Raw genomic sequence first — 13666 nt, forward strand, 5'->3', positions numbered from 1 at the left:
GGAGCTGCACCTGAAGCACGACGAAGAGCCTCCCGGAGGAGACCCATCCCCGCCGAGGAGACCGTGAGTGCCCCTGTGCCCCCGGCCTGCCGTCCCAACTGCCGAGTGGCTGCATAACTCCCCCGCCGCTCGTAGGATTGTCGAGAGCGGGCGGGAGAGCAACCGGGACCGGCCGGGGCAAGGAGCGAGTGTGCTCTGTTAGGCGCGGGGCGCCTAAAGTCCTCTTCATTTTGCTCACTATAAAGGATAAATCTGCAATTAGGCATTTTCATATGAGACCGTGAGTGCCCCTGTGCCCCCGGCCTGCCGTCCCAACTGCCGAGTGCCTGCATAACTCCCCCGCCGCTCGTAGGATTGTCGAGAGCGGGCGGGAGAGCAACCGGGACCGGCCGGGGCAAGGAGCGAGTGTGCTCTGTTAGGCGCGGGGCGCCTAAAGTCCTCTTCATTTTGCTCACTATAAAGGATAAATCTGCAATTAGGCATTTTCATATATTCATAATTCTAACAATTGCAAAATATGGGAGATCACAAGTTCCCCTTTGCTGGTGTCTACTAAATGAGCTAAATGTGGATACTGACGCTCTGGAAAAGCAGACAGGTGGCCCATGTGATAGTCTAGAATGGGACATTTAAGAAGGTTTGGGGCGCATTCCTCATTCACATGAAGTGTTCTGAGTCGGCAGGATTTTTCCTTCAGCTCTTGTCATGGATTTTATTAAGGACGTCATGCTTTTAAAAGGCTTCTTCATGAATTTGAGGAAGGGCAGAGGATGTTTCCTGTTCTGCAGCCGACCAGAGAGTCCACCATTTTTAAAGGATTGTGGAAACATCAAGTTTGGCGGGTTGGGACTTGGAGAACTGCTCCTGTCGTGTTCTGTTGCCCCAAGGAAAGACAGGACGCGATGGTAAGTGACAAGCCTTCTTTTATTGCATTGGCGCTCAGCTCACATGTCTCCTGACCTCTTGCCTCGAGGTCCAGCCCTGTAGTGTCTCCTGTCCCTTCCTGTGCCCTCCCCTCATCGGAAGCGGTGTCCGATGTCCTCTGGCCTCTGCCCTTTGCCCCAGGGTCCTAGTTTCCCTGGCCCAGTCATGACATCTCCTTTACAATGGTCTGTGACTGCTCGGATCACCTTGATTCTGTTCTTAATTAAAACGGGAGAACACAATACTAGAAATTACTGGAGAAGAAAAAGACGTGTGTACCACAAGGCTGGAGAGTTTGTGAGGAGAACCATCATTAGGCATCAAGTTCCTTCAGGACGTAGTGGCAAATATATGTAATATATTGTTATGACTCCGTGAAGCTTCGGGAGCCCCGGACGCCGCCTCGCCCTTTATGAAAGAGCCCCTGTGCACCCGCCTTCATAAAAAATGGGGTATACATAGCTGGCGAATGCTTTTCCCTCGCAGCTGAGGTAAGGGGAAAAATGCTTTTAGATATATGTAGGTTGTGTGCGTGCTGGCAGTTTTAAGTGTGTTTATGTAAGAGTGTAAATGAGTAGGCAGAGTGTGTGTTTGTATATGTATAAATATGTATGTGTAAGTGAAGGTCAAGTGGAATGTAATTGCACTTCCGCTACCCCAGGCTCGCATCGGATAGGCTGAGCCTGCCTCCGTGTCTGCAGCATCCTGGCCGGCCGCCTTCTTCTCCGCTCCCGAGGCTGGCCCCTTCAGCCCCCGGACTACACAAGGACCCTCACCCCTCTCTTCATGCCACCTCCTGCGGCCCCCGCCTCCATTCTCCCCAGCCGCGCTTTGTCCTGCGCCCCGCTTCAGCCACCGGACTGCACGAGGACCCCCACCCCTCTCTTAACGCCACCTCCTGTGGCCCCCGCCTCCGTCCTCCCCAGCCACGCTGTGTCCTGCGGGCACCAAGGCCGGGGGTCTCAGCAGCACCTCTGCTGCGCTTCTTTCACTCAAAGCACCTGGACCCTCCTCTTCCTCGGCAGGCCCCGGCTGCACAACCTTGTGCCTCACGCGAGCTCAGGCTAGCGCCTTGACCTCCTCCTCTACCTGACCAGGCGCTGTGTGCGAGTCAGGAGAGGCGCGCTGGACCGTCCTTCCCTAAGGGCTGCGGATCTCCCAGAAGTGTGGCCCAGTCCATGCATGAGGGGTGTCATCTTACTGTACAGAGGACCCCCCGTCTGAGTTATGTGCGTCTCCGTGCACAGAAGACCCTGGTCACCCCTCCTCTCCTCCTGTTGTGATGACTGTGGATTCCCCTGACCTGTGGTCATTACATCGTCTGCTCCCTGGTTTGTGGTTTCAGCGGACCTCCGAGGACTCTGTGCTCCGTGACATTTAACTCATGCTTTGAGAACGGGGTTTTCCTGGCTCCGAAGACTGTGGGTTCCTCTCTACAGAGGACAGCAGGCCCCCCTTCTATCGGGACTATGGATTTTCCTGCACTGAGGTCCGTGGACATGCTGCTCTGAGGGAGGTGGACCAGTTGTTGTGTTGTCATCGGACCACCTGCGGTGAGGACTGTGGACTCTCAGCTATAGGGTCTGCGAATCCCCTACTTTAAGGTCTGTAGGGTCCCGTTTTAAGGACAGTGCATCGGCACGCTTTGAGGACTGTGGGCCCGTCCCCTCCGGTCTGTGGACTCCTGCTTTCATAGGGTAACCAGCCCGTGCTATGAGGACAGTGGATCACTCTACCCTATGGACTCTGGTGTGCCCCACGCGGTGGGTGGTGCACCCTTGCTCTGAGGTCTGTGGCTGTCTCCTATGAGGGTTGTGGACTCCTGGCTCGGGGGGCTGAAGACTCGCTCCGTCTGCCCTGGCTTTGGGGTCTGTACATCGCGGTGCTTCAAGATTGTTTTGCTTCCTGTGGGGGAGGTGGAGGGGGGGATGCTGTTTAATATATTGACAGTCTCACTTTAGGTCTCTCCATACCCTGCAGCGGGAGTCCACATTAGCTGCCATGCACCAGCTCTCCATCTCTCCTTGAAGGCAGCAAGCTGTGCTCCTGGCTATGAACCCAGCATCCCTCCTTATGTGGACAGCGAGCTATGTTCCAAACTCCTCTTTGGCCCTGCGTTGTCCTCTGCCTCTCCTCTCTGCCTCAGCGTTGTCACCTGCCTCTCCTCTCTGCCCTTGCGTTGTCACCTGCCTCTCCTCTCTGCCCCTGCGTTGTGTCCTGCCTCTCCTCTCTGCCCCTGCGTAGTCACCTGCCTCTCCTCTCTGCCCCAGTGTTGTCACCTGCCTCTCCTCTCTGCCCTTGCATTGTCGCCTGCCTCTCCTCTCTGCCCCTGCGTTGTGTCCTGCCTCTCCTCTCTGTCCCTGCGTTGTGTCCTGCCTCTCCTCTCTGCCCCTGCGTTGTTTCCTGCCTCTCCTCTCCGCCCCTGCCTCTCCTCTCCTGTGTTGTATCCTGCCTCTCCTCTCCTCTCTGCAGTGTGTCCTGCCTCTCCTCTCTGCCCCTGCGTTTTCCTGCCTCTCCTCTCTTCTCTGCAATTGCGTTGTGTCCTGCCTCTCCTCTCCTCTCTTCCCGTGCGTTGTGTCCTGCCTCTCCTCTCTGCGTTGTGTCCTGCCTCTCCTCTCTGCCCCTGCGTTGTGTCCTGCCGCTCCTCTCTGCCCCTGCCTTGTCACCTGCCGCTCCTCTCTGCCCCATGTCCTGCCGCTCCTCTCTGCCCCTGCGTTGTGTCCTGCCGCTCCTCTCTGCCCCTGCGTTGTCACCTGCCTCTCCTCTTTGCCCCTGCGTTGTGTCCTGCCTCTCCTCTCTGCCCCTGCGTTGTCCTGCCTCTCCTCTCTGCCCCTGCGTTGTAGAAGACCTGGCACATGTTACTTGAGGCACACTGGAGTGGTGGTGTTAAAGACAGGGGCACTGCTTTCAGAGTCTTTGGCTCCTAAGGGGGACCCCAATCACCTACCAGCTCTTTCACAGGAGCACAACATTTCCATGCTCCCCCCATCTGACCAAAGCTTCCATTCCAGACGACAGACCCCGGTATCTCACAGAGGATCACACAACACCACATACATAAGACCACACACACACCACACAAACACCCCACACACACTCACCAGGCACACAACCACACACACACACACACACACACACCCAGCCGTCAGTGCACACTTTCAACAGGCACACACAACACCAGTCGTCACTGCACGCTTTCGCCAGGAACACCAACACACACCCACACACACACCACCAGCTGTCAGTGCACGCTTTCACTAAGCACATACAATACCAGCCGTCATTGCACGCTTTCACCAGGCACACACACCACCAGACGTTTGTGCACGCTTTCACCAGGCACACACACCACCAGTTGTCAGTGCACGCTTCCACCAGGCACACACACCTCCAGCCGGCAGTGCACGCTTCCACCAGGCGCACACACCACCAGCCATCAGTGCACAATTTCTACAGGCACACACACCACCAGCGATCAGTACACACATCAATTGTTAATGCATCCACAATTAACTATTGGAGCATCGCAGTATGGCACACTTTACTTTTAAACATTTTCATCTAAAGCGCAGCATGCCACCATTGCTACAATTCCAATCATACCCACATAATTCTACTACACACCACATGCATACACTCCATAACACATGGCGAAAAGACATTGCCATTTACAATGCCACTCTTCTGTTATCTCTCTCTTCTGCCTTCTTAGTCTCGACTGCCCTCCCTTTTCCACCTCTTTCTTTCACCTTCCTGTCCTCCATCTCCCTCTCTCTCCTCCTCTAGCCCTCCTTCTCCTTTCCGCCCTCCCTCTCTTACCTGCCGCCCTCTCCTTTCTGCCTTTCTCACACTTTCCTACCTTCCCTCATGCCCTCACACTCCTTTATGCCCTCCCTCTCTCCTGCGTCTATTCCTTCCCTCCTGCCCTCCCTCTCTATCCTGCACTCGCTTCCTTTTGAGCTTTCTTACTCCTGGCCTCTTTCATCCCTTCCCTCTCTCTGCAAATAATTGCATTATAAATGCACTCCAGATTTCTGTGTAAAGTAAAACACATCAACGTTTTACACATAATTCAATGAAGATACAAAACACCATTTATCAAAAGCTCAAACTTTAACAAAGGGAGTGCAGAGTAGGGAGTGCATAGAGCAGGGGGAGTGCAGAGTGCATAGAGTGCAGAGTGCGTGCAGAGTGCATAGAGGGTGCAAAGTGCATAGGCAGTGCAGAGTACATAGGGAATGCAGAGTCCAGAGAGAGTGCATAAAGAGTGCATACAAAGTGCATAGGGAATGTATACAAAGTGCATAGGGAATGCAGAGTGCATAGGGAGTGAATAAGGAGTGCAGAGTGCATAAGGAGTGCAGAGAGAGAGTGCATAAAAAGTGCAGAATGTATAGAGAGTGCAGAGTGCATAAGGAGTGCAAAGTGCATAGAGAGTGCATAGGTAATGCAGAGTGCATAGGGAGTGCATAGACAGTGCAAAGTGCAGAGAGAGTACATAGGGAGTGCAGAGTGTATAGAGAGTGCAAAGTGCATAGGAAGTGCAGAGTGCATAAGGAATGCAGAGAGTGCATAGGGAGTGCAGAGTGCATAAGAAGTGCAGAGTGCACAGTGCATAGACAGTGCACAGTGCATAGGTAATGCAGAATGCATACAGAGTGCATAGGGAGTGCAGAGTGCGTAGGGAGTGCAGAGTGCGTAGGGAGTGCAGAGTGCGTAGGGAGTGCAGAGTGCATAGGGAGTGCAGAGTGCATAGGGAGTGCAGAGTGCATAGACAGTGCAGAGTGCATAGGGAGTGCACTCTGCACTCTTCACTCTCTATGCACTCTGCACTCTCTATGCACTCTGCACTCTATGCAAAGTGCTGCATAGGGAGTGCATGATAAGTGCAGAGTGCATAGGGAGTGCAGAGTGCATAGGAAGTGTGGAGTGCATACAAAGTGCACAGTGCATACAGAGTGCTGCATAAAAAGTGCAGAGTGCATAGGAAGTGGAGCGTGCAGGGTGCATATAGAGTACAGAGTGCATACAGAGTGCTGCATAGGGAGTGCAGAGTGCACAGGGAGTGCATATGAAATGCAGAGTGCATAAGAAATGCAGAGTGCATAAAGAGTACTAGGGAGTGCTAGAGAGTGCCAAGTGACTGCAAAACAAAAGGTAATGGCAATGTAAATGACAATGCCATTTACTTATCTGTTTTCGAAACAAAAACATAAATACAAATTTTGGCATATACAATGCCAATAACTCTAACTTTTCCAAAGGCGAAACCATTGCATTGTAAATGCTTGTTTTGCTAATCTTAGTGGCCCGCAGGGAGCTGTGCATTAAGTGGATTTTGCCTGTCCCCCCCCCCCCCCCCCCCATAGAGTGTGAATGGATCAACTCGATTCATAGGGTTGCAAAATTAGATAGGGCTATACGTGTAACAAAAAAAACAAAATTCTGGAACATTTGGGATGAATGGTGCAAAAGTAGGCAAATGTAAAAGAGTAAAAACTGCCAGAATTAATGATTTTTTATTATAAATTTCTATGGTAGCTATTTCTTTTGTTTGAACTTTTCGTACGTAGTTTTTTCAGTTAAGGTCATCTTCTCCGATAACTGTTATGATGGTTAATGTAGTCCTATGATTATGTGGTAGCCGTACAGGCCAGGAAAAGTCCAAAAGATGTGGACTGATAATCCTGGTGCAGAGTTTTCCGTGGAACCTGTTATAATGGAGAAGGAGAAAGGGAGGGGGAGAGACGAGAAAGAGGTTTAAGGTTTTGATCGGTTGAGGGCCCGTAATGTTTAGTACATGCTCTCTGTCAAAGGGGTAATTGGATCCCCTCATTTTGGCGAACCTAAAGTGGGAAGTTTAAAGGCTCCCTCCTCTGTCGTTTCTCTCCTCTTTCCTGTTTGGAATCTCTAATATATATTGGCTTATTACAAATGAGGACAAAACAAATAAAATAAAATAAAAAACTATTTTTAACGTTCCACGTCTGAGGACACGGAAAGGGTAAAGCAAGAAACTGACGTTGCCACACAGGGTTGGTGCTTATAAGTGGCTAGGCTCTGTCATTTCTGGGGTGGTATGGAGCCAAAGTGAAGCCACATAGCCCTACCTAACAGTGGAGCACTGCAAAAGAAAACTTTCCGAATCCAGTCTGGCTCCTGGGGATTATTCTATAGTGGAGAATCTGTTGTTAGCTTGAGTATATATCAGATAGAATGTTATTGAATGTAGGTAACTAGTTCAATTTGTTTGAAATCATTTTACTTTCACTCACCTTGAGCAAGTTACCTGGAGAATGAAGGGCAGACTAGTTTGTACTCATGATTATCCTTTTCATTCTCCTGCGCTGTCCCAGATTATAGCAGTTCTCTAGCCAAGCCACCTTTTGTATATCTGATACGTGCTTGCATTTGTCATGGCTGCAGTATAGGTATATTACAAAAGAACAGTAGTTACACAAATATAGTAGCTTAGGGGATCATATAAGGGTCACATAGGAAGATAGTGTAGCTTTGTGTTCAGATACAGTACATCGGTAATCGTAGTAAAGGATAAGCACTCGTGGGCACATTGAAAGTTGACAGCATCTATTTAGTTGGTCTGTGGGTGCCATAGAGTTAACAGGCTCTTCACTGCTGGTTTGGTATCTATGGACGGAGTACAGGGTCTCCGCTTATCTCATGTCAGCTTTTTGTTGCTTTTATTTGCAGTGGATGAGAAGCGGAAATCTAAGTCCACACCGGCTGTGCTGATGGAGATCATGAAGGAAGAAGGCATGTAAGTTGAGGCATTATGGGACATGCAAGGGTGTTATTGAGCATGTATGAGTGTAACCATTATTGAAATCGGGCAGGCATTTTGGGCCTGTGTGAGTAAAGCATTTTTTTAAAAACCAAGAACAGAGCATACATGACTTGTACTTCATCTCTCAATACAGTGGGACAAATATTTAATGATTTTTAGTGTTACCCCTCGTTTGACAATTACAGTGCACGCATAGGACGACAAAAGTCTAACAATGTAGAAATGCTTTGACTGTGGGCCCCCCAATTTTGTTTTGCACACAGGGACAAGCCTTGGTGCAATATATTGGTTTGTCCTCCTGGAATTGCCTCTCCATACAGCTCATCCATTCCTCCGTCATTGGTGCCACCACTGATCCTCAGTATTTAGTGATATCCCTCTTAGCCAAAGGAACCCTGATGCCCACAAATTTCATATCACCCTACACCACCACCCCAAATTCATCCTTAATTGTTGAAAGTAACAGCCTAGGCAAAAAGTCAGCTGCATGTTTTAAAACGTTGGTTAGCGTCTGTGCAATGTTACATCTGTATATAAGTATTCCGAAACAGCATCTAGTGGACCCTGAGAGAGGAACTATATCCTTCTTCCAAAGCTGTTCAGGGGTGTAATGGATTCTATGAAGGTAATGGAATTGGAGTTGGCGCATTCTACACAAGATGGCAACCATTCTTGGTGGGGGATGGGCGTTTGAGAACATCCAAGGCATCCCTCCAGTCCTCCTCCAACAAACCCAAGTTACCCTCCTACTATAATTGAATCGCCATAAAGCAATTTGTTGGATGGACATTAGTTTTTAATATATTTGAGACCCAAATTCACTTGCTTAATCATTTTTTTGACCTCTGATGCACTAGACCCGGGGATGGCCCTTGATACTAGTTGATAGATTTTCAGGACATCTCTTATCATTAAGTATTTATGGAATTGTGGCTAATCTAGCTCATATTCTTCTGCTGTGGTAAAAAGTTTCATGTGATTCCCTTCTCACACGTCTCCTAAATTTAAGATTCTATTGTGGTCCTGTGATTTTAATTCTGTTAGCTTAGTCATGTTCCATTAGTGTTGTAACCCCTTCCATAATGGGGTTTCCTCTGTGAGTTTGTCACTCCCCACAGATCTAGCGAAAAGCCTTGCTTTGACATACTAGCCCCACTCTAGTTATGTAGGTGGTCTTTCGAGTTTGGGACTCGGAGAGCAGTCTCAAGAGCTCTGCACTGTGTGCTGGATACTTCTACCGCAGGTTCCTCAATTTTAGGATATTCCCATATTGCCAGATTGCATCTAGAGATTCTTTCAGCAATGCTCCCTATCTGCTGGTAGGTGGTACCAGATGGCTCCTTGGTGACTTCGTTCTGCCCTGGAAGTGGCAAAGATGCATAGAAGTGCCACCCCTGCTGCTGACTTGGGTTGCTTTCTTTCTGCTCCTTTCGACGACTTTAACAGCTTTATGATGTCTTCAATATGGTCATGGACAGAGTGCTAGGGAAGATGCCTCCCACAAAATATCAGGATTCAAGCCTTGCTGTAACTGCAGGGAACATATGTCTGTCACAGACAATCACACAGGAGGTGTTGCTTTGGTGTTTGGGTGCTGGTGACAACATGAAGTTGTGCGATCAGTGCGCCTGAGGCCCCAAAGCCAATCTGGAAGCAGGAGGCAAAGATTTACATCGCCAAGCACTTGAAGAAGTTGAATTTGAAACAGAGGTCCCACTCCAAGTCACAGGACCGGTCTTGGTTGTAGTCAGTCACAAGGTCGGTACTCCCTGAAGTCCAATTCCTATTTAAAGTCTTCCAGGATGCTGAAAACATGCACTAAGCACAAGAGAGCAAAGCATGACTCCTCCCCATTTCGATCACTCGAAGCCTGATGAGAAGACACAAGAGTGTCACTTAAATGGTCTGGAGTCTTTTGACTCCAAGACAGTTCCGCATTTGGTCTGGACGTGCCAGGAATTTCACAGGCACTCATTGACACTGAAGCAAATATCAGTCTACAAATAGGCCATGATGTAAATTTTCCCTCGAGTGTGTCTTTGGAGCCCATGGAGCTCAGGGTTCCTGGAGCGTACTGAAGCAGGTCTAGACTTCCATGTCAGCCTCATGGTCCACATGAGTTTCTTCCTTGCCAATACTGTGGCACATTTTTGTCCCTGGTCTCGACCTCAAACCGACGCCAGCCTGTATCAGGCTTATGCCACACAATGAGGGTCATACCTAATGTCCTTCATGACACTGATGAAGAAGATGAGGTGGAAACTCTGGTCCCTCATTACACTAATGTATTTAGTCTTGCAAAATTCCAGTGGGCTAGATACCTCACTAGGGAGAGATATGGACTCTCCAACTGGTCCACCATCAGAAGTTTCTCTTCATTGTTGTAGTACGAAGAGCATCAGAAGTGCTCGATTTGCAATTTCCAAATACCCATCCCCTGAAAGACTTGCGGTGCAGACATCCAGAAGTAACTTAATTCCAAATGAGTTTCTTTCAAAAAATGTATTTGCAATACATGCCAAAGTCTCATTACCCCTTGGCTGCTATGCCTTTTCCACTAGAATGCAGATCCTTTTTTGGCTATTTGTAGTAGTTTGGGCTTAGACCTCTGTAACCTTTTTGCACATAAGGTATCCATGCCAAATGTGCATCCTTTTTTTCCAACACCCTGGGGATTCTAAAGGTGCCCAGGGTTTGTGGATTCCCCTGAAGGGGACTGAGAAATTTTGTTTTTGGGGGAGAAAAATAGGAAAAAAGTGCTTTGCAAATAAGTGTTAAATTATTTTTGTTAAATTATTTTTCTTAAAAATGGCACAAACGAAAGGTATGCTTTTCTAAAGTCACCATTTCCCTAGATTTCAGGGATCTGCAGAGCTGGTTCAAAAATATTTTTTTTACTACAGTTTTGGCTTTTTTTCAAAGAGGTGGCACATTTTTTCCAAATGCTTGTGCTTTAAACCTACTTTCCGGTTTATGGTGGAACACGGCGTGATACCCCTGGGTAATACCAGTAAGCTATAGACTTCTGAAACGTAGACACAATTCTGAATTCAGCAAGGGGTCATTTGTGTAGATCCCTCAAGGTTTTCCCAAAGACACTAATTGCTAACATTAAAAAAGTATTAAAAATGAGTAGGAAAAAAACAGCAGTTTGGGATAACGTTTTGTTCTGTAACTCCTAGTGACGATGGAAGTACAAAAGCAATATGCTGTTTGTTCCTTTAGACCCTTCTAATAATGGGGATATATAGGGTTTGTGGGTTCTCCAGGACCCCGATGTATCCAGAGCCACCAATTCAACTGCACCTTACAATGACTTTTCATTCTGTACCGACTATATAGCAATTCTTAAAGTAAAAGATAGAGATTGGAAAAGAACTATTAAGGACACATATAAAGGACACATATATCTCTGAAATGTACACCAGATACTGAGTTCGGGAAAAGAGGTCTTTTGAACATCTCTGAATTTGTGGGTACCCATACTAGTATGTGATTCAGAGAGCTTTTTTAAAAAAATGTCGTCTTTCCTACATACTGGTGTAGGAAACTGGCTCTATATATAATACACCAAAATGAGGTATAGTGTGTAGAGTCCAATTGACCCCAGACGTAGGCAGAGGTTAAACTTAGATAGAAGCTTACTCACTATTTGTGGTAGCGTTGTTGTAGATGATTCTAGGACTCTAGTGAATATTCCCGATTTTATGCCCTTATGTGGTTATATCAAATCATACCCTTATACAGGCATAAGAATCATACCCATATTAAGACATAGCCAATGCAGTCCAAATACGGCAAGGCTACTCCCATAGACTCCTAGAAAGCACAACGCTTTCTTAAACAAACCAAGCCTCCAGCAGCCCGAGTATTCCCCCTGCTTCTGTATTGATTTGTCCTAAGAACTCCTGGAGTCCTGAAAGAACTGCGAGTTCTTAGTGACGTCTTATGTCCACCTTACGTCAAACTCGGCACCTTCCAGGTATAAATATACCAGCATCTGCCTTAAGCAACACACTGTGGTTTGGAGCAGATCGGCTATCTACTTGCCCGACGCCCTGCTGATGCGAGTGCAGAAGGAAGCCGACCCTCCATGCTGACGCACTGAGAGAGAGACTGTCTTTTCTCCTGCCGAGAAATCTAGCTCCAGTGTTTCCCTGTCACCATTGTGGGTTGCTGGGAGATCGAGTCCTGAGAAAGAGATACAAGACCTCCTTCATTCTATAACCAAGGTACGGAGCTGGTTAGACCCACAGAAGAGAATTCTTGATTCAGATTCTTGGCAAAAACTGTAACTCATCTACTCCTTCCCTGTACTAGGCTTAGGTTAGGTACACTGGGGTAGGCGTTACTTAGAAACACCAGTGGAGTACGTTTAGTCATTATTTTATCGTTGTATGTATTTTATCCATTTTAAGTATCTTATGGCTTAGAAACCATATAAATGCTTTTACAGTATAATTTCATAATACTCATTTTACTGAACACACTTTAGTTTATGACAAGTATTGCAATTGTGGCAATTCATTTCTCTTGCATGAGAAAGTAGACTGCTCAATAAATACCCTTTTTATTGAAAACGCCAGTCTCTCTATTTCTCTGCACTCCTGGTGAAACTAAGCATGCACGATTGACTGAGTGAAATAGCTATCTATTGTTACAGCGACTCTGGAGATATACTCCTTATTCTGGGGGAGCAAAGTTGACATGTTTATGCGGTTGTCAGAAACAAATCCCTTCTTGTCTATTCATGAAAGTAACACCTTGTTTACTCGAGAAAGTTTCTAGTGACCTCTGAGCTAGCTGGCATTCCATAATTAAGTCTAACATATTCAATAGAGACATAGTCTACCTCAGTCCTACGTATACACTATCGTTTGTTATTCCAATGCGCAGAGCCTATTGGGAATATAGGAACTACACTACATGGCGCCCAACATTTGGTAAGGCGATAATTTAACGCTAGATACTAGAGTAACTCAGTCGTGCTTTTCACACAGACCCCTTTTTCCATAAAAACTCCAATAGACGTCTGGAGTGGGTAAAAGGTTAATATCCACCAGAACTTAGTAGGAAGAGATTCCTATTTATTAGTTTTTGGTTTAGTCAACGTTGAAGGATACAGTGTTCCAAAATATTGTGCACCTAGTCTTTGTTTCCTTGAAACTTGCTCTGCAAACTTTCATTAAACAATGTCAACTAACGGCGCCAACAACGAAACCGGTGGAGCTGCAGTAGATGCGACTAAACCAGGTTTTGACGTTACAGGGTTTAATGAAAATGACCTGGATGCGAAAAACATCCCGGTAAATGTAAGGAAGAGTGTAACTATAAAACTTATAGAAAATGGTGTATCATCGAGAGGTGGTACAGTCATATTTGTGGTAGAGACACATGAATGTCGGCAGACAGAGGTATTCTATTCTTGGATACATTTTCCAGCAGCAAATGCTGTAACACACGAGTTCCACTATTACAAAGCAGGGGAACCTCCAGAGGAATACACCCCTTTCGAGGACATTGAAATTCCACTAACTTACCAGGAGCATTAGCTCTGGTTTAATGGCGCCCTAAAACATCAAAATCACATTACCAGGCTCGGTCCACTAGGTAGACCAGGAGCCACATGGCCGGTTCTAGCCAGCTATACACCACATCCTGACATTGAAACAATGTCAGACAGAGAACTTTTAGTCCAGCTAAAACAACAAATTAAAATACATAGACAATTGGTACAATATGTCATGCAGACTTTAACAGTCCAACCTGCTGTAAAAATTACACAGCACACCCCTCACCAGGGGAACACTAATAAAATTACACCACAATCAGTCATTGGTAAATTACCCGCAAAACGGGAACAAATTCCGTTCTGGTTAGCTCAAAAAATTACTCAAATAGAGGCAGTATTTCCTGATACTGCCCCTCAAGAAAAAC

At 47.1% G+C, this 13666-nt stretch overlaps 1 protein-coding gene across 1 annotated transcript in view; it reads left to right on the forward strand.

Moving 5' to 3' along the window:
- The window catches only part of SLC25A17 (solute carrier family 25 member 17), a 337066-nt gene that overhangs the window by 145673 nt on the left and 177727 nt on the right, over window positions 1–13666 (forward strand). Inside the window, exon 4 of the mRNA XM_086958413.1 lies at window positions 7636–7702. Coding sequence (XP_086814539.1) covers window positions 7636–7702 — 67 coding nt within the window. The remainder of the gene's footprint in view (window positions 1–7635; window positions 7703–13666) is intronic.

This window comes from Lissotriton vulgaris, chromosome 1_1, assembly GCF_964263255.1.
Source record: "Lissotriton vulgaris chromosome 1_1, aLisVul1.2, whole genome shotgun sequence".
Taxonomy (NCBI): domain Eukaryota; kingdom Metazoa; phylum Chordata; class Amphibia; order Caudata; family Salamandridae; genus Lissotriton; species Lissotriton vulgaris.